At 44.0% G+C, this 20,938-nt stretch overlaps 2 protein-coding genes across 13 annotated transcripts in view; one reads left to right on the forward strand and one right to left on the reverse strand.

The window, feature by feature from the left end:
* The first annotated feature begins 91 nt into the window (after positions 1 to 91).
* Positions 92 to 7,943, forward strand: ARL16 (ADP ribosylation factor like GTPase 16). 7 transcript variants are annotated; one of them, XM_029599107.1, is made up of 5 exons: positions 103 to 227; positions 1,040 to 1,098; positions 2,829 to 2,945; positions 6,499 to 6,614; positions 7,424 to 7,943. In XM_029599107.1, the coding sequence occupies exons 1-5, from the start codon at positions 167 to 169 to the stop codon at positions 7,587 to 7,589; spliced, it is 519 nt and encodes a 172-aa protein (XP_029454967.1). In that variant the 5' UTR covers positions 103 to 166; the 3' UTR covers positions 7,590 to 7,943. The 7 variants fall into 7 exon arrangements, with proteins under 7 accessions (XP_029454972.1, XP_029454967.1, XP_029454970.1 ...); XM_029599110.1 differs by having other exon boundaries at positions 150 to 227; positions 1,042 to 1,147; XM_029599109.1 differs by having other exon boundaries at positions 159 to 227; positions 1,038 to 1,147.
* A 450-nt stretch (positions 7,944 to 8,393) lies between these two features.
* TMC6 (transmembrane channel like 6) overlaps positions 8,394 to 20,938 on the reverse strand; it is a 41,736-nt gene continuing 29,191 nt past the window's right edge. For all 6 annotated transcript variants that reach the window (XM_029599100.1, XM_029599096.1, XM_029599099.1 and 3 more), the window contains 9 exons: positions 20,288 to 20,460; positions 18,488 to 18,569; positions 18,042 to 18,139; positions 17,251 to 17,340; positions 16,404 to 16,479; positions 15,824 to 15,957; positions 15,547 to 15,723; positions 15,236 to 15,314; positions 8,394 to 9,223 (listed from right to left, as the gene is read on the reverse strand). In XM_029599100.1, the coding sequence (XP_029454960.1) occupies positions 9,077 to 9,223; positions 15,236 to 15,314; positions 15,547 to 15,723; positions 15,824 to 15,957; positions 16,404 to 16,479; positions 17,251 to 17,340; positions 18,042 to 18,139; positions 18,488 to 18,569; positions 20,288 to 20,460 (1,056 nt within the window). In that variant the 3' untranslated portion in view covers positions 8,394 to 9,076. The remainder of the gene's footprint in view (positions 9,224 to 15,235; positions 15,315 to 15,546; positions 15,724 to 15,823; positions 15,958 to 16,403; positions 16,480 to 17,250; positions 17,341 to 18,041; positions 18,140 to 18,487; positions 18,570 to 20,287; positions 20,461 to 20,938) is intronic.

Genomic DNA, 20,938 nt, shown 5'->3' on the forward strand with positions numbered 1-20,938 from the left:
GCAGATGTTGACGAACGCGTCAGGGAACCAATCAACTCTGGGAAGCTGCGTCTCCCAGTTATAACTGCCCAATGGAAAGCCTCAACTGAGAAGTGGTCGGGGCCTGGCGGTACCATTGGGAGTGAAGGTCTGATCTTTGACCTGAACTGCTAGGAGAGGCTTAGCTATGTGTTTGCTGCTGGGAGCCTCTGGCAGTGGGAAGACGTTATTGGCGAAGAGGCTTCAAAATATCCTCTGGGTGACGCAGGGAGGGCAGGACCCGGGGCATGGCCGGCCTTCGGGAAGTGCAAGCTGTAACAGGGCGCTATGGACAAGGAGGGGAGGGAAGACCACAGTGAGGGCAGGATCCGTGGGGGGAGGTGGGAAAACACAGTGAAAGCGGGACCAGGTCCACTGTTAGGGGTGCGTCTTGCGCAATTGCCATATACAAGGAGGGGAGGTGAGGACAGGATCGGGGGTGCGGGGAACACAGGGCAGGACCCTGAGAAAGAAGGGAGCATAGTAAGGGCATGACCGAAGGGAAAGGAAGTGGGTGGGGGGAACATGGTGAGGTCAGGACCTAGGGGAGAGGGGAACACAATAGGACCAGGATCTAGGCCGCAAGCGTTTCTCAGTAGGGGGGAACATATGGAGGGCAGGACCCCTGTTTTAGCAGGTGGGGTACTTAGTGAAGGCTGGACCTAGGTTCATGGCGTCTGTCAGCCAGGAGAATATAAAGAGGGCTGGAGATGAGCCATGGCCTGTCTTTGGCAGGATCTTCTGGGTATGAGCTGAGTAAGATAATGGCTGTTTTTGTGATTCCATAGCCAATCTGATTTGCAGGATAGCTACAATTAAACTAAGAGATACTTGCATACATTGGAGACCCAGTAGAGCCAACTTTATCTTGGGCTTATTCATTGTGCCTGTTCTGAAAACCTGGCTGGCTAGGGTCACAAGGACAGGTTTAGGATCCACTGGCATATGAGGTCTCCTATTTTATCTTTGTAGCAATGATTGTTGTCATACTCTTCTGCTTTTCTTTAACCTTGGCTTGCATAGATGAGCTCCAGTAATGATGTTGGAGATCTAAGAGATGTGCCTCCTACTCTTCCAACGGTATACTCAAAGCTTGGCAACTTTGCTGAGTGGTGGAAGCGTGATTGATGTAATTTAACAATGTGTGTGATGTGAAGACAAAGGTTATGTGTTCTTGTGCTCCTGTGATGGGCAGCATTCGGAAATGGAATGCAGTTGTTGGGTGGGATCAATAAATATCACGAAACCTGTGGTGGTAATGTCTGGCATAAAGTATGTATGTCAAGATAGTTCATCTGTAAGCTAGTCTCAAGCAATTATATTCACAGTCCCTGGTTTCCTATTGCAGTTCTAGGGTAGATTCTGTGGCAAGAACTAGAAAATTCTCAGATATAATTTGCATAGATCTGCATATTAAATAATGTAAACTTGTATTCTACTTTATAAAAAATCATTTGTGGCCCTTTTGTGTATCCAGATAATTTAGTTATTTTTTGGGGAAAAGGGATTTTAGTGATTGGTGTTGAGAAGAGAGCAGAGGCATAGAAAATAGGGGTATGAGAAGGGAGATGTGGTTGGGATCTTGGGGAAGTGGGGGGCAGAGGGATTTGAGATAGATATAGGGCAGGAAGAAGTGGGACAGATGGAGAAAAGGGGGAATTCAGGATTAAGAGAGAGGGGGGTCAAGTAGAAAGAGGGAGATTCACTCTTACCAATTATTTATTTCCCTCTATACCCTTTTCAATCCCCCTTGCTCACACATTTTAAATACCTCCGCAACAAGTATCTGCTTCAATCCTCCACTGATCTGAGTTTGGTAAACTGAGGAGAGCGGTAGTAGTGGCTTGGGCCGCTTCTTCTTCCCTTGTACCAGGGGCCAGAATATCACATGCGCATGCTTTGCATTGTGCACTTAGAAGCATGACACTCTGGCCCAGGCAGCAAGGGAAGAGAAAGTGCTACTGTCCTCAGATTACTAATTCCAAGTCGGCAGCCAGTGGAGAGAGGGAGAAATGGGTGGGTCAACACTGCTGCTACTTGACCCAGGCCCTGATCTTCTAGGATGATCCTGTGTTCCACAGCTGCAGAATCGCAGAAGATGGTACCTGAATTGAATTGACATTTTGTTAGAACAGTTATAAGACTGGATCAGCTGTTTGTATCTAATAGACAGGGAATTTTTTTTTAAAGTAATTTGACTGCTGGCCTGGATTTAGGCATAGGCAGCTGCCTTCAGTGCCAAATCTTTATAGGTACTGGAGCATTGTTGCCCACAACAGAGTTCCTTGAAAAACAAAAAATTCAGCACAGGGCCTGGGCACCCTGACTCTCACATGGATTTCCATGGTAAAAGGAAATCTATCAGGAGGAAGGGGTTGAGTGCTGCTGGGCCTGTTGGCATGAAAGGGTGGCCAGGCCCCATACTGAAGTTTTTTCAAGGAGCTGCTGCTGCAGGTGGTGCCACACGTCTGAGGTGATGGAAATTCCTGCTCCTTTTAATAACCTGGGGTGGGGGGGGAATCTCCCATACCCTACAAATATTTCAGAAGGGGACCCCACCCCCTACTCTGCTTGCCTATGCACACCACCTTTTTAAATCCAGCCCTGGTTGATTTGTAAAGCCAAATCAAGATAAATACCTTGTTTTCAGCTGGAGAGGCTCAGGGAGACTAGAAATTGTCAAACTCATCCAGAGTCAGTAACAGAGGGACCTAGAATTTGTGTCACAGGATTTCTCTTGAATCATAGTCCAATATTCCAGTAGATCCCTCCTTTTTTCATTAATTTAGTAATGGTGATTGTTTCTGCAGGTTGGCACAAACCTGACTGACCTTGTGATCCAGAAGAGAAAGATCACTGTGCGGGAGCTGGGGGGCTGTATGGGCCCCATATGGCCCAGTTACTATAGAGATTGCAACTCAGTCCTGGTGAGTCTCCACTGTCTAGACAGAATCTTTTGTTATATTTGTCATCTACTGTCATCAGTATTATAAACCCTGTGGCTGGTCCATATTGTTGTCCGTCATCCACAGGGGGCTTAAGAAATCCAGAAAGAGGACGTTTATAACTTGAGTAGGTGGGGTCCCATTCCAGACAGTGCTCAAAGCTGGGATGCTGCCTCAATTACTTTCAGGTCAGCCTGGTGGCTCAAGTGACTCTGACATGCAGAAGATACTGCAGAGGCAGATAAGAACATAACAGATGCCATGCTGAAACAGACCAAGGTACATCAAGCCCAATATCTTCTACATAAGAATGTAAGAAGTGAGTCAGACCGATGGTCCATTGAGCACAGCATCCTGTCTCTGATAGTGGTCAGTCTGGCACTTGGAAGTACCCAGCAGATCCTAATGGGAAAGTCTATTCCATATTGCTCACTTTCAAAAGTATGGAGACACTCAAGTCTGTCTAATAATAATTTGATAAGAGTAAGTAACCAATCCCTATTTACTTATTCCACACCACTGAAAATCTTATAAACTTTGTCATATCCCTTCTCAGCCTTCTCTTTTCCAAGCTAATGAGCCCTAATTTGTTTAGCCTTTCTTCATAAGGAAGCTGATTCATCCCTATAATAATTTTTGTTGCCCTTCTCTTTAAGAACATCAGATTTGCCATGCTGGGTCAGACCAAAGATCCATCATGCCAAGTATCCTGTTTCCAGCAGTGGACAATCCAGATCACAAATTACCTGGTAGGATTCCAAAAGGTCAATTAGATTCCATGCTGCTTATCCCCAAGTCCACCTTAATAATGTAACCTAGTAATGACAGCTGAAAAGGTTCAAATGGTCCATCCAGCAAACTTCTTATGGTAGTATCTTCTGCACCGTACAGGTTACCCTATGTTTCTCTTAAGGGTACCAACTGCCGCTCTGTGCAGTTATTTGATGAGCCTTCTTTAAAATTCAGACAGCGCTGATGCTTATGGACTTGGCCTTAGCCAGTCCTGTACTTTTTCACTTATTTCTGTGTATCAGTACCCCAGACCATAAAAGTCAGGGCCCATGTTGGTGATCATCTGAATCCAGTATCTCTTCCATTCACCCCACCCCTACCAAAGCGGATAGTGATGTTGTAGTTGTGTCAAAAGCATCAAGGCTTATTGGTTGAGGGTAGTAATGCCTTGTCTTCTGTTAAGGGTAGTAACTGTTGCTCCATGCAGGTTACTCCCATGCTTATCAGTCCCCCAGACCGTAAACGTTGGGGCCCTTGGTTGTTGCCTGAATCCAACTCCTCTTTTCCCCTTGCTTTTGAAGCGGAGAGCAATGTTGCTGTTGCATCAAAAGTATCAAGGCTTATTGCTTCAGGGCAGTAACCACCGCACTAACATGTTATCCCCCTGCACTCTTTTCTTCATTTTCATCCTCTAGCCTTTAGGGATCCCACAGTGTTTAATCCATGCCACTTTGAATTCTTTGATTGTTTTTATCTTCACCATCTCCAGAGGAAGGGCATTCCAGGCATCCTCCACCCTCTTCATGAAGAAATATTTTCTGGTGTTTGTTGTGAGTTGTGCCCTCAGGAGGTTCATTTTGTGACCCCTAGTTCTACTGATTTCTTTCCAATGGAAAAGGTTTGACGTTCATTCATCATTAAACCTTTCAGGTATCTTGAAGGTCTGTATCATATCTCCCCTGCACCGCCTCTCTTCCAAGGTGTACATATTTAGATCCTTCAGCCTCTGCTCCTAAGTCTTCCAATACTGATCCTGCACCATTTTGGTCACCTTTCTCTGGAATGCATCCATCCTTTCTCTATCCTTTTTGAGATACGGGCTCCCAAACTGAACACAGTACTCGAGGTGAGACCTCACCAAGGACTTGTACAAGGGCATTATTACCTCCTTTTCCTTACTGATTATTAGAGATGTGCTTTGGGTTCTTAGTTCGTGTTTGGGTTTGTTTCGTGGCCCCCCGCAGGAATTTTGTTTTTCCTGTGGTTTGGGAATTATTTTCGGGGGCCCTGATTTTCCAGTGAGTGCACACTAACTCTATGCACTAACCGGAAAAAATTTGATCATTTTTCGGTTCTCCCGAACCATTCTGAATTAGGCACTTTCGTTGAAATTGCCTAATTCAGGAAAACATGATTGCACATCCCTACTGATTATTCCTCTCTCTATGCCCAACATTCTTCTGGCTTTAGCTACCGCCTTGTCTCATTGCTTTGCTGCCATCAGATCGCCAGCCACTATCACCCCAAGATCCCTTTCTTGGTCCATGCATATCAGTCTTTCACCCCCATCACATACAGGTTTTTTTTGGATTACTGCATCCCAGATGAATGACTCTGCACTTCTTGGCATTGAAAAGCAGCTGCTAAATCTTTGACCACTCTTCAAGCTTTCTTAAATTACTTTTCATTCTCTCTACTTCTTTCGGCTTGTCCACTCTGTTGCAGATCTTAGTATCATCCGCAAATATCATCCGCAAATATCATCCGCAAATATCTCACAAAGATATTGAACAGAACCGGTCCTAATACCGATCCTTGTGGCACTCCACTTAACACCATTTTTTCTTCAGAGTAGGTTCCATTTACCATTACCTGCTGTCTCCTATCAGTTTGTGGACTTTTCTTCCAAGAACCTGCTCAAAACGTTTTTAAACCAGCTACACTAACATCTTTCACCATATCCTCCAGCAGTGAATTTGTTTAATTTTGTGTTGAGTAAAAAAATATTTCCCTATTTGTCTGAAATGTATTACCTAGTAATTTCATTGCATCTCCCCTAGTCTTTGTACTTTTTGAAAGATTAAACAACCGATTCATGTTTACCTGATCCACGCCACTCATTTTATCATATCTCCCCTCAGCCATCTCTTCTTCAAGCTTGAACAGTCGTAGCCTTTCCTCATAGGGAAATCATTCCATCCCCATTTATCTTTTTGGTCGCCCTTCTCTGTACTTTTTCTGATTCTGCTACATCTTTTTTGAGATGTGACCAGAACTACACACAATACTCGAGCAGTTGCACTATGGAGCATTACAGAGGCATTGTCTATTTTTCATTCCTTTCCTAAATTTCCTAGCATTATATTCTACCTTTTCCAGTTCTGCTACTTCTCTTGAGATATGACGACAGAACTGCACTCAGTAGTCATAGTGGACTCACACCATGGATTAATAGAGGCATTGTTATATTCCCCTTTGAATAATTCCTAAAATACTTTGCTCTTTTGTCTGCTACTGCACACAGAGCTGAGGATTTCAATATGTTCACCGCCCCTCGTCGGAGAACTAGTCATTGCACAACAGCTACCTCTAGTGATCAGACCGAGGATCCATATCAGCTTGGTTACAGAGGGCGCTATGATTTGTGGTCCTGAGCCAAAGATTGTCCCTGTGATGGCTAGAGGAGCTGAACGGGAGACATAAAAATAGGGGGAACACTCTTTGGGTAGTTGCAAATACAAGGATTATAGCAGGATGAAAATGTTAGGCAAAACACCCCAAAATATTGTTCTTTCACCCTTAGTTTGTGATCGATGCTGCCAACCAAACCCAAGTTTCTGCATCCTGTGTCCAGCTGTTGTCTGTCCTCTCTGCTGATCTTCTGGCTACAGCCTCTGTCCTGATTCTCTTCAATAAAATGTAAGCAAGATATTTTTGACACTCAGAATGAATATTTTATTATAACCTGAGAACTTGTAATAAAATGCATTAGCAAACGTTATAAACTCGTGAGGCTGGAACTGTGACTTGGTGGGCAGAAAAAGGGTCATGTGTGTGTATGTTATACTACTGCTCTGGTAGCACCTCATTTGGAGGAGAAAAAAATGAGGAAATGAAATCAACCAGAGAGACCAAAGCTGCACAGGCACACGCGGGGTTCTAAGGCCTCATGCAAGGCGAGTGCTCGGGTTTCTTACTCCTTACCCAAACATAGTTAAATTACATTTTAAGTTAAAAACAGTAGACTGCATTGAAGCCAGCCCCCAAAAATGTTTTCTCCTAGACGCAATGGGTGCAGAGTGGGGAATGAATCTGCTCCATTACTCAATCTCTTCCTGTACCCCTGCGTCAGAGGAGCTCCTGCAACAAAGGCAACATCTCCAGAAATGGCCTGCATCAGGGGAGGAATAGACTGGAGTTCAGTGTTCTCTCTGCAGGAATGTACCTTTTGGGATCTTCCTCTCTGCTGGTATTTTTGAGAAGAACTGACCTTAGGAGGGTTCAGGGCCCTAGAACACCAATATGCATGGCTACACTCCCAAGCATATAGGAAAGAATAGTTTTGGGGACGGGGGTTACTACAGCGGCAGGGCCCAGGATGCTCACGCCCCCCCCCCAATAAGATGGCACTGTTTCTGAGTTATTGAGACAAGAGATTAAAGTGAATATGGTTCCAGGATTTCACAGACATTACTACTGTGTTTTTTCTTTCTTTCATCTGGTTCTAGTGACCTTCCATGCTCCATGTCTTTGCTGGAGTTAAAGTCCTTGTTCAGAATGAATGACATCATTTCCTGTGCTAAACAGTCTATCACAGTGCTGGAAATAAGCGCACGAGATGGCACGGGTCTGCCTGCTGTGCTCCAGTGGCTGCACTCTGCCTCCAGGAACTGAATATGCATGGAGAGCGGAAGACAGCCTGAAGCTGCAGCGGGGCCCGTGACGCGGCATGGATGGAGTGTGAAACAAGGGCTAAAGCTACGATGGGAGGCTTAAGCTATTCCTTGCTTCTGAACAAGCACTTAGTATTATTATCAGAAAAACCAGGGAGGAAATTCTAGGCACCTGCTACAAAGTATACAGAATCTTGGAAATTTAGACAAGACCCAAAGCACCTTATAGTGGGGTCCTTGAGAATTTTGTGTAAGTGTTTATGTGAAATTTATTAATAGAAATTTTGTTTCAGAGAATTAGTTACAATCAATGGGCATGAGGCATAAACTCTCCTCCACTCCTCTGAATCCCAGCCATGCCAGGGGGTGCTAGGATAAAAAGACCTGGCCCCGCCCTGCTGAGTGTTAAATTTATGGTTTTTGCCTCATTCTTTTCATTATGTGTGGATGTTCACCAGGCGTGGCTTAATGGTTATAATAACAGACTGAGAAGCAGGAGATTTGGATTCAGATCACTCACTTAAGTGCAAGCTCAGGCCAGTGTTGATTTGGTATACAGCACTTTGGGTGATGATTTTTAATACCAAAATACATTTTTGGGACAGAAAAGTAGAAATGTGTAAGTTTAGTTCCAGTAGTACAAGAACATAGGATAAGACTTTGAACTATATCCAAATTTTGTAATAAAATATATTGCTAACCGGTCTGTATGTGTGTAATGTCTTCTCAATATCCCATGATTTTGTTAACAGTAAGCCATAGTGAGAAACTAGCTCTGGCCGAGTGTCTTCACCGTACAAGACTTTCTTACAATATAAACACATTGACGGGATATGTGCCCAACAAGCCAAAACTATTTTGTGAAGTTCAGTGTTTCAATAATGCTGAACAATACAGCCACAGATCGGCAATGGCTCACAGATCATAGGACCTGGATATCTGCTGGCTAAAGTCCCCAACTCTTTTCTGGAGATCAGCCTCTGCAGGATCCCTGAGTGATTGCTGGCTCGCTCATTACAGATGCAGAGCCTGTGAAGGAACACGAGCAGGACCCTTAAAGGATCATTGTGTCATGCTACAGCCTAGAAAATGGATTAAGTATCAGTGCATTCCTCCTTCCCCCCCAATTATCAGTTTTATGATTAATATCAATTTCCCCCACCGCTCACTGTGGTGAGCAGTATGCCTCCCCCATACTGGACTATTCTCATATGGGTGAGTAAGCTTGATCCCCAATGTGGACTGATATCAGACCTGTGTGTGGTATTGGCCTCCACTTATTAATTTAGGAGTAGACAGAGAACACAAGTTACCATCCCTGGTCTGGCAGTGGCCAGATAATGCATAGTACAGTCCTTAGGCTGGGACTAGACAGAGCAGGTGGTATCACCCACAGGGCTGGAGGCTGGTTTTTCTTTTTCAGATGATGTTACTTGTTTTGGGCAGGACAGCTTGACATGACCTTAATCCTTGAAGGACTCCCTTGACTTAGGAGTTTGCCTCTCTCTCCTCCGATATCATGTCTGATCCCATTACTTGGCACACCCAAGATTGTCCTCCCATATTATCTTTCCTTTTCTGCCTCCCATAGATCTCCTGAAGTTTCTGGATGAGGAACTTCTTGTCTTCACCCTCCTGCAATAAGAAACAAAAACCATGGGTAAACTAGCAACAAAGTGGCTATGTGTCACAGTGGGATGAACAACACTGGCCGCAGTCTATTAACTGCTACAATAGCACCTACCTTCACACCCCTTAACCCTTCTGTCTAGGCTCAAGAGTTCCTACCTATCTCACACCCTTGTCCCTGGCACATGGTTTTATGGAGTACATTGAGAACTATGGCTGAGCTATAATCCTACCAGACTAGACTCCATTCATTAAGGACAAGGGGAAGGTGATGCACTTTATGTAAAGAAGAAAGTGTGCCAATATTGTATTCTAATTGTTTATTATGTTATTTTTCAGTTATTTTGTTTGTAATCTGCCTAACATGGGGCCCCGATGTAACTGGAATAAAAATTGTTGAAAATAAGTAAATTCCCCAAAGTTCACCTCAGTACATGCCAACTCAAATCTTGGAATTGTAGAAGACAGCTTTAAAGATTTGCAAGCTGTCTTAATATAGCAGATGCTATTTCTCTTTCCCTGAAGCAGGCCGAGACGCTAAAACTTAGACCAACCCAGAAAACAAGAAGGTAGGCAATCTAAAAAAGCCATTAGGAAAACAAAGGAGGATTAGATGCCAAGTCTTTTTCAATCTTTATTGCAGTGGAGACTTTTTTTTTTAATTGCCCAACCCAGGCAGAGTTTCGCTGTTCATGCAACGGCTGCCTCAGGGACTAAGAATAAATGACAAAAACATACAATGGAATCATTTTCAATTTTTATTATTCCATTCACATTTTACACAGATTAAAAGACTATCATTGACTAAATCATGTGCATTGATATTTCTATATCGATATGCTCCTACTGTGGATTATTTTTAAACGATATTGATGTATAAGCTTGATGCTTTCCTAATGGTCCCAAGTTCAAATGAGAGTCTAAGGTAAAATCCATAATGCAAATGTACACAAAAAGGAAACATTTTTGTAATACGTTACAGAACTCATGTCACCTTCACAAAATATGTATATTTTAAGATACGCCCTGATCTTCTGCACATTTAGGTAAACGTAACGTTACCTGTTTTATTTTACTTAATTGTCATGTCATTTAAATGTCACCATTTTATGAATCATTGATTTTTTACTTGTCTAGATTTTGTTTTATTAATTATTGTATATTTTTGTGATTTATTCTTAGCCCCTGAGGCAGCCGTTGCATGAATGGCGAAACTCGGCCTGAGTCGGGCAATTTAAAAAAAAAAAAAAAAGTCTCCAGTACAATAAAGATTGACAAAGACTTTGGCATCTAAAACTTAGACCAAGTCAGGACTTTGATTCTGTCAGTACTATAGCGTGAATGGCAGCTGAGACAATCAAAACTTCCAGTCCAGTTAAATAATGCATTATAAACTGGAAATTTATATTCATTTTTTGCTTGTATTGAGGTGAACTTTGAGGAATTTGCATACTTTATTTTATAATACAGCCGGAGACTTATAAGAAAAAGCAATTTAAAAAAATAAAAAAGACTGAGTCAGGATGTAGCAATCATTAAACCATACTGTACGTGATTATGATAGGAGAGCATGAGCTCCTCTTCTTAGGAGTTTAAACCCTGTGGGTGTGCCACAGATCTTTGCACAATCGTAAGTTTTATTATCTATAGGCAAATCTTAATATATTTTATAGAGGTTGAATTAAAAAAAAAAAAAGGATAGGGCCCACTGCTAAGTGACAGAGTACAAATATGGTAGAAGTGAAATACACCCAGTTACAGAAGAGAAGTTGAGTGGAGATGGAAATGGAGAAGATAATGGGACTCAGCATATATCCTGGGATAGTCTGGTAGCTCTGAGGGGCTGGCAAGACAGATCTCGGACTATTCTGGGAGTTCAGAGCAGAACTGGCAGAATAGATCCTGGGTATTATAGCAGCTCGGAAGGGGACTGGCAGCTCCACTGATGCTTATGCTTAATCATTTGCTTAAGACAAACAATTACAGACAATTAGAAATGGGCAAACTTTGTCCCTTTTAATAAAAGTGGGAGTAGAGAGGATCCTGCACCCTGTGTGTTGACCCCCTTCCTCCTCTGTCCTGGGCAGACAGTGCTATAGAAGCTTATCAATTATTTTACCTTTATATGTGACCCACACAGCCCATGGATTCACACCTTCCTGTTTGTCTCAAATAATAATTTATTGTAAGGCTTTTAGATTTACCATTAGGAATAATATGAACTTAGCATTCTTAGACAAGAAACTTAAAACTACAATTTCCTAGCATGTGGATAAATGGATTCAGGACCAGTGGGTTATGCACCTCTACCAGCAGATGGAGATGGAGCAAACTGATGTCACAGTATATATAGTCCTGCCGTAACATCAGCCTGCCAGTATTATCAATCTCCAGCAGATGGTGGACATGCATCTCCCTACTGGGGGGTGCTTCAGATTTTAGCAGGAGAATTTTAAAAAAGAAAAAGCACTGCTCTCCTGCGGTGATACCAAATGGTCCCTCCACCAGTTGAGAATTCCTGAGGTGATTTCCGTGGTCCCTCAGATGAGTGCCTTGATCTGGTAGCTGTTTTCATTTTAGCTGGCATGGACTTAGCGGATTGTACAGCTTAAAATGTAGAGGGTGCAGGAAGAGCTGAGCTCAGGTACATTAAAAAAAAATAGATACCTTACAAAGACAGTGAAGGAAGGTTGTTTAGGGATTCCCCCTTTCCGGGTCTCCAAGCTCGGCGCGCTGTTCTGATGTTCGTCCTGCCCAGAGGGAGGTTCAGGAATGGGGGCAACCTGGCAGGTTGAGCAGCCTCTTTTGGCTAGACCCAGCTCCGAGGCTTTTCCAATGCACACCCTGAGGTCGGCTGCATCACCATTTTTGCATACTTTTGCCTGCCCATTCAGCTGCCCTCTATAGGCCATCGGTTCAGTGTTGCTTCTCGGTGCGCATCCAGGTTTTGGACGCTTAGTTGAGTGGGGACATGGGCGTCTAGGTTAAGTGGGGTTGGACTTGTGCTTATCCTGTGCGCACAAATTGGGTGTACATTTGTGGGCGTTTAAGTTGGGATACCTATTTCTTGGATACCTAAATTTTGGACACATATATAAAAATTAATAATGTATGATGGCGCCTATAGCTAAGAAACCTAAGCTCCTTGCCTTGTGTGGCACCTGTCATATTGGGCATCTCAGCCCGGCCTGCCCTATAACTTATGCCAGTGCTGTTTGGAGGCTCAGGGAGAATTATCTTCCTCTGATTTTACTAAGCCTGGTTCTTCCCACCCTGATGAGGTTATGGGTAAAGAAGGGTCAGGAGAAACACCCGATATTGGAACTCCCTTAACTAGTTCCGCAGCAGGAGATGGCAGCTCAGTGGGCACAGCACAGGTGCCTCCTGGTTTTAGCATGGATCCTTCTGCCTTTTCTTGGCTACAATTTTTTCAGGGATTGCAATCCTTTATTCAGGCACAGTCCTCAGCCCCATCTAAACCTGTCAGGTCAGTCCCTCAGGCGGTGGCCTCTCCCTCTTCTACTGGTACATTTAAGCGCCAATGTTTTCTACATTTTGCGATGTTGGGGTGCCATTATCAGTTTTGGGCGCTGCCTTTTGGTCTAGCCACCCCTCCCAGAACCTTTTCCAAGATTATGATGGTGGTAGTGGCAGAACTGAGAAAGAATGGGATACTAGTACACTCGTATTTAGATGATTGGTTGATTCGGGCCAAGTCTCTGGAAGAGAGCCGTCTGGTGACCCGCAAGGTGATCTCCCTGTTACAGGAGCTCGATTGGGTGGTAAACCTAGCCAAAGAAAGTCTTCAGCCAGCTCAGTCAGAGTATCTGGGTGTGCGATTCAACACAATGCAAAGCAAAGTTTTTGTACCAGAAGCTCATATTCAAAAATTAGTGCTCAGGTGCGTATCTTGGTGAGTACTATGGTCCTATCTACAGGTACTCAGGTTGATGGTGGCAACTCTGGAAGTGGTGCCATAAACTAGGGTGCAAGTGCAGTCTTCTTAGCTGAGGGGATTCCTTTATTAATTAAACACTCGAAAAATCACAGGAAGATAAAATATACCTGACTCAGGCCAAGTTTTGCCCAAATATAGGGCTGTGTCAGGGGCAATGCTTTGTTAAAATGAAAAGTTGATTATGCTTCAATGTTCACTGGTTGCACAGTATGATATATATATATATATATATACATATATACACACACATATACATATACACACTTTCTTGCTGTCCCTTCTTCAGTGCAGTGGCTGGAAAGACCAACCCGTTTTATATTAAACTAATGCCTCCAAGTATGCAGCATGGGAACGTCTTGAATTTAGAGCAGCGTCAAGGGTTGACTCTGCACTTTTTTTATTTTTCTGTCTAATGTACCACTTCTCTGGATGCACAATCGGGAAAACCAACTTTTCACTTTGTTAAAGCACAGCCCCTGATGCAGCCCTATGTTAGGGCGAAACTCAGCCTGTGTTGGACATATTTTATCTTCATGTGATTTTTTAAGTATTTAATTAATAAAGGAATCCCCTCAGCCAAAAAGACTGGTCTTATTTTATCATATTTGCCTCCTGAATCCATCTATCCATATGCTAGGAAATGAAAAATTACTTATCTGATAATTTCCTTAAAATGGATAGATGGATTCAGCTTCCAGCCCTTGGCTGCCGAATGATTGTGTGATGGTCCTCCTGGGTGGCTATGTGTTCCAGGGGATTACTAGTAAGTGTTCATCCAGTCCCTAGACTAGTATGCATATGTTCTTGCCTGAGTTCAGTGATTCTTGTTGGTTGAGTACAGAAATGATTATCTGTTTTTAATCAAGTTTTTACTAGTCTGTCAGCAGTTGCTTTTGAAGAGAATACTGGCAGGCTGATGTCATTGCAGGACTATATATACTGTGACATCAGTTTGCTCTAACTCCTTCTGCTGGTAGGGGTGCATAACCCATTGGTCCTGAATCCATCTATCCACTTTAAGAAAAAGGAAATTATCAGGTAAGTAAAATTTTCTCATTCTTAACACAGAATATATTTACAGTGATTAAAGTTTAGCAGATTAGGGATGACTCCAAAGAATTCTCTCATAATAGCCTGGACATGCTTGAAATACTACTAAGAAGCTAACTAGCTATCCCAGGACCTGATCCAAGAGATACCCTCAGTCTCCCCACTCTGCAGTTTTTCTTGTCTCCGTGCTGCAAGTTTAAGATCATGAAGACTGTCTCTGTCACTGGCAACACAACTGGCATCTGCACTTTGCAGAAAATGGGAAAGGATTTGTCTAGTCCAGTGATGGCGAACAAAGTGCCACAAACAGGCCAGGTTTTCAGGATACCCACAATGAATATGCATGAGGTAGATTTGATTGCAATGGTGGCAGTGCATGCGAATCTTTCTCATGCATATTCATTGTAGATATCCTGAAAACCTGGCCTGTCTGTGGCACTCGAGGTCTGGCATTCACAGCACAGAAAATGAGACCCACAAAAGAATGAGCTGGAAAATCTCTTGTCATTGTGAAGGAAATTAGAGAAACACTAAAATATGCATACCCACTACCAAGCCTGAAATGTTATCTGACCAGACACAATATGGACCAGCACCAAAATATGAGAATTGTCCTCACTGCTGTCCTTCCTGTATTGTATAGTTTTATTTTTCTATTATCAGAGCTGTATTTTTTTCCTTCATTTTTAATAACATCATGAATTACTTAGGAAACACATCTACAAATTAAAACTCCCTTAATCCTATATCAGAGGGATTGGTAAGGAAAGGTTGGCTTTTTGCAGATGAGACAAAGATCTGTGTCAGCGTTAGGAGGAAAAATGTAAAAAGGTTCAAGGGGTGATCAGTGTGATAGCTAAAGATTTAATGAAAAAAAAATACAGAGAAATGTGATGGCAGAAAAAGACCATACAGCCTATCTACTTTGCCGAAACAAGCAGGAATTTGGACATAAAAGCCCAGGAGAGTAGCAGACGATAGTCAAATTACTGACGAACAATGCTACTTACATTTCCAATCTGTTCCTTTAGCAAAAGGATAATCTTCCGCTGTCCGTTCACCACCTGAATGTGGAAGTATATGACAATCCTGCAATTAAAGCACACAGTGTCAGCTGCCTGCACTGGATCCCACATACAAGTTATTGCTGCAGCCTCAAAATCACAGCAGCGATAGCCACCAGCACTGTGCCCCACAAACACGGTACATCTGCAGCCTCACAAGCAATCAATCACAGCAGCAGCAGCTGCCAGCATTGTGTCCCACATACACAGCTTTCATACTCTCCAAAACAAAAGTATTTGAAAAGAGATGTATTCACAGCAGCACTCCTGATGCTAGAAAGATGCAGAAGGTGTTCTCCACCAGATAGTGATAGATCCAGGTAAACCAGGGGAGCCTAGGGTTAGATTTCTCCAGCTCTTGAACCCAAACCTTTCCTGCCTCAGAGATGGTCTCCAGAGTCTGGAATGGACCACAGGTGGCTGATGGTTTCACCCTACAGATGGGGAGGAGAAAGGTTGGGAGTCAGATCAGTGGCCGGCACAAAGGTATCAGAGATCATCCAAGCCCGCTACAAGAATTGAAAGACTACATACGACCAGATGGTGTAACAGAGGAAGATGGCTGCCCCAAGGAATGATGGGAAGCACAGAAGAGTGATGAAAATGGTACTCATGTGAGAGGCTTGCCAGGGCTTGCTGGGAGACTGGCAGTTCATCATCAAGCTCATCTACAAATAAAGAGGTAAGATAAACACTACAAGATCAAGGTTTCATTCTCCATTAAAATCACAGCAACTATGTGCCTTATGCCTGCTGGCAAGCCCAGGCAGCCACGTGCCTGATACCTGCCACTCTGTCCATCACTCCATTCACAGCCCTATAAATCAAGAATGATTTAAATAAAGAACCCAATCTACGCTGTAGAGCAGGGGTAGGCCACTTTAATCCTGGAGTGCCACAAATGGGTCTGCTTTTCAGGATATCCACAATAAATATGCATGAGATGTAGTAGTATATGTCAGATGGAGGAAGTACATGCAAATGTACCTCGTACATATTCAACATGGATATCCTGAAAACCAGACCCGTTTGTGACACTCCAGGACCGGAATTCCCTACCCCTGCTATAAAGCATAGCACTTTAGCACACTCGTCCCGTTTCCTTCTCGGTTACCTTTTTAATGTAGAACAGCAGCAGCAGCTTCAGCGTTTGTACAGCTGGGAGGAGAGGAGCAAAAAGAAACCCTAACCTGAGAGAAATACAGAAAGCAAGACTTAGAACCACAGGAAGGGCTGGCAATAGCATCCCCTGGATGCAATTGAGACACACAAGGTCAGTATTTTCTTCATAAACTGATTTGCAGTTTCCTCACTATTTAAGCCAAAAGAAACACAAGCAATTCATGAACTATTAGGTTCCCCTCACCCAGAGCTGATCTTCAGACAGTGCGACTCATGCATCACTGCATCCCTAAGTGAGATGCCCCAGCAGGAACCCACTGTCTGGCACAAATTTACAGAATCATAATTACTTAAGGAGGTATTTATTAGAAACTGATCAAGGCACATAGCCCTGGAGACAGACATAGGCAACAATAAAATTGTGACAAAAACAGTGAGAGAGCTTCCCTTCTATCACTTGATCATGCAACTGTATCATGAAACGGTATCATGAACCACTGCCTGACTTCCTCTTGTTGACTCTACTTCCTTTTTCCAATGCATCTGTGCTATAGTATCTTCCATTACCCTTGCTCTCTAACCCATCTAAGTAGACCTATATTGCTACCATACTTGATGTTACTCCATAGATAACCACTATAATCCTCTTTGCAGCTCTACTCATAACTTCTATGGACCCCTCCCCCTTTCGTGTGTCCCTAAGCTTACTGTAAACTAATGCACAAATGTAATCCACCTTGAGAAGAGTTTGGTAAAGTGTGGAATATCAAATGTTTATAAATAAGTAAATAATTTAGGCCCCACGTGCCACCAATGGACACAGACAGCCAGAATCTTACCAGGCCAAAGTCTGTCCATAAATCAACTCCAGAACATTGCGAGCAATGTCAAACTCTGGTTTTCGTTTCTGCCTCTTCTCCAGAATGATGCTGTTGCAAAATAAAGGAGATATCCCTTATATCATAGTACTACAAGACCAAGTTAACTACATTTTTTTTTTTAATTATCAATGTTTTGCTCATTTGTTATCAATTATCTTCCTATGTTCCTCTAAATACGTTCAAATGTTATTCTTATGCGTTCTATGTAACGGTCGTGCCTGGTTTCTGGCCTTCCTCCTGTTTCTTGTAAACCGGTACAATTGCATACGGCTATCAGTATATAAAAATGTTACAATAAATAAATAAATGTAGCATCAGGGCTCTCAAACTGGAGACACCACTTCATCACCGCTTTCAGTAAATAAAGCTTCCTTTGCTAATGAGTGCCACACTGCACTCTTCCATTTCAGCCAGTCCTGGAGAGTTCTCCTACCCTCAGCTTGTGTGCCACGACCCCATGCATAAAGGGACGGACAGTGTCCTTCTTATGGTCAGATTTACTAGCAAACTCCCAGGAAGGAATTATGGAAAATGTAGCTGTACATCACAAGACAGAGAGACGGAGACAAGGAAGAACAATCCCGGCTCTGAGCCAAGGGATAGAGGGGATACAGCTCTTTCTCCGCAGCCCGAGCAACCAGTTGGGAGAAGCTGGTTCTGTGCAGGGGTGCAGTGTCAGCAAGAGCCTCAGGCCCTCAGAGTCTCCCAATCTGAACAGGAAGGAGCCGGAGCAGTAGTGCACAAGTTACCTCCAGACCATCTCTCCAAAGAAGGTGTCCAGCAGCGTGAAAATAAAGTCCATCACTACAAAACGGTATAGTTCCTGCCCGAGGAAGGTCTCCCAACACTGAGAGAGACAGAGAGAAAGGCATCAGCAGGTGAGGGCAAAAGAGTAGGAAGGGAAGGATGCCCACCTAGGAGGAGCCACCTGCCTCCCCAGTCTGTCACTTTCACGCTGGAGGAGAAGGGAACCAACTCAGGACCTCCAGTTTCCCCTATTCACAGTTTAGATCATCAAATACACCCCCAACACACACACACACTTAGGCGCAAATTCCCTCATCCTGTGTAAAAGAAACTGAAAACTTCTGGACTTGGGTCTGTCTATACCTGTTTCACATGATAAAGGGGTAGGGGAAGGGGATACTCTAACAGCCAGATGTCATGCAATTCCAGCTGTGACCCAGCCACATACCTTATTCTCTAGGTATTTCATCTTCCGTCCCAACCAGTGGTAACAGAGAACACCCAAGACTAACATCTTCAGAATCAAATTCCTGAAATAAAGGGGCCATGAAAGGAATGGATAATCAGAAAAGGAGACAAAGATGGAGAAACTGGGAGGAAATGTTTTGGGGAATTCGTGTCAAGGGAAGTGACACAGTGAGCCGGAGTTAAATGCTGGGTCATGTCTATTTCAGTGTACAGTGCCTGTTAAAGAAACATTTCTAGTTTTCAGCTCGGCTTCTGGTAGATGTAAATTCATAAAGAAGCACAGATTGTTAAAAAAACAAAAAAAAACAAAACCCAGATGGCTCACAGAGATAACCCAAGTTTCTGAAGAAGCTGTGTAATCACAGGAAGTCAGAACAAAAAGGGCAGTAAGCACACTCTAAAGACTCCTGTGGGTACGATACTTTCCACTCCCCATACCCCTGCAGGGCTGCACTGAAAGTGGCTGGGACAGGGCCAAAGCCAGGACCTTGAACTCCTGGAGGGCCATATTCAGTAAGTCAGCAAGCAGCAGAGTTATCCCGCTAACTTTCGCCAAATATCCAATGGAACTTATCTTCTGCTGAGTACACTTGGCTAAAGTTAAAGTTATCAGGGTCGTCTGCTGCTCGTCGGCTTATTTAATATTTGAGGAAAACACATCATGGAACCTAGCAGACCAATCCTCTCCCCTCCCTCCAAACTGTAAAAAATAAAATTGTTGGAGCCGTAGTATCTGAGCCCCCCCTCCCCCCCCCCAGTTTTATAATTCCAGGTGGCTGCCACGGCCTCAGTCTCCCCCCACCCACCACCAAGTGAACATAAGATTTGCCATTCTGGGTCAGACCGAGGGTCCATCAAGCCCGGTATCCTGTACCGACAGGGGCCAGTCCAAGTCACAAGTGCCTGGCAGGATCCCAAAAGCTCGAGAGAGTCCATGCTGTTTCAAAAACAGAAGGTGCTACAACCTGAACTCCCCTTCTGCTTCTTAAAAAAAAAAAGCGTGCCAGCACTTCCACCTCCCTGCCCGCCCGAAGTCAGCAGGAGAAGCGCTTACCTACTCTCGCGCAGGGCACAGCTGGCAGGCACCAGCACTTAAGACATTCATTTATTCACCGCACGCTCTTCAGGATTGGTCGCTTCATCGGCAGCTGACCAACCCCTGCTCGGAACTGCTCCCGCTGGGATAATTTCGGGGGGTTCGGGGAGGGGGGGGGGGCCACACTTTTTTTTTTTTTTTTTTTAGAAGCAGAAGTGGAGCTCAGGCCATGGTGACCACCATGACCTGAGCTCCACATGGGGTTTGGGGGAAGCTCAAGTCACGGCAGTCGTCTTTACTTTTTAATGGGGGGCGGGGAGGGCAGGGAAGATGGGGCTTGGGTATTACAGCCCCAACATTTTCTTTTTACAATCTGAGAAGTGATGTGGGATGGGGGGGGGGGGGGGGGGGGGGCGGGAGGCGGGAGGGCCACAACTAGACTTAGCGATGTTTTTGGTTTTTTTTACAGTATTGTAAGGGGTGGGGAAGAATAAAGCCATTGCTGAATTACAAATTCTGTCCCCCACCATAAACAGAGAGAAAATTTATCTGGCTGCATGCTGAAGGTTACCCTGGATAAATTCAGATCTGCTCTCCACCACAACCAAACTACTCGCTAAGTTTAAGCCCCCACCCTGGAATGCCCTGACCTGCCTCTTTTATCCAGGGAATTCAAAACTCGGGGGTGTGCCCCGGCTAAGTCTCAACTTGTCTGGACAAAGCGTTTCAATATGGTCCTCCCACCTGCATATGGCGATGTAGACTTCCAGAATAGGCGAGTCCTGCTTCTCCCAGAGTGCCAGCAGGCTATAGAAATAGGGCAGCAGCAGGTTAATGAGAGACACCAGCAGCGGGAGAGGCAAGAGCAGGACCTCCAGCTGCGTTTCACTGCTGCGCTTCACTTTGCCCCTGTAATACTGCAACAGAGAGAAGGCAATGAAAAGCCTGTGGCACCCCTGCTCCCCCCCCCCCCCCAAGCAGTAAGTGAACTACATTACCCTCTATGCCCCCCCTCCACCTAGGGCATGCCAGTAAAATGGGAAAACAACCACATGGGGCAGTGGAGCCCATCCCACAACCCTTCTCTGGTCATATTCAAGTCCCACCTCAAAGCTCCTCTTTTTTTTTTAAGGATGCTTTGAGAGCTTAAACCCTGGCTCTCTCTAATCATGGCCTTGTCAATTTTAACTCTATTTATTGTGACAAATATATTTCCTGAAATCTTACTTATCTATGTGTCCTGATTAAACTGTAAGCTCAACAGGGTAGTTGCTTCTGTGTATCTGTAGCATCAGGGATGACGCTAGTCTAAACACGTACTGTGCAAAAAGTGAAATCCCCCCCCCCCCCGGGGTGAAAAAAAGTAGCTTTATTCATGCTATCACCTGTGGCGTT

Source organism: Rhinatrema bivittatum, chromosome 4 (genome assembly GCF_901001135.1).
Source record: "Rhinatrema bivittatum chromosome 4, aRhiBiv1.1, whole genome shotgun sequence".
Classification (NCBI taxonomy): domain Eukaryota; kingdom Metazoa; phylum Chordata; class Amphibia; order Gymnophiona; family Rhinatrematidae; genus Rhinatrema; species Rhinatrema bivittatum.

Bases quoted from the DNA above. Each gene is read 5' to 3' on its own strand.
- ARL16 (XM_029599107.1), top strand. From the start codon at position 167: ATGTGTTTGCTGCTGGGAGCCTCTGGCAGTGGGAAGACGTTATTGGCG. The intron at 1,099-2,828 runs GTATACTCAAAG...TTGTTTCTGCAG, and splicing joins TGCCTCCTACTCTTCCAACG to GTTGGCACAAACCTGACTGA. The intron at 6,615-7,423 runs GTAAGCAAGATA...ATCTGGTTCTAG, and splicing joins CTGATTCTCTTCAATAAAAT to TGACCTTCCATGCTCCATGT.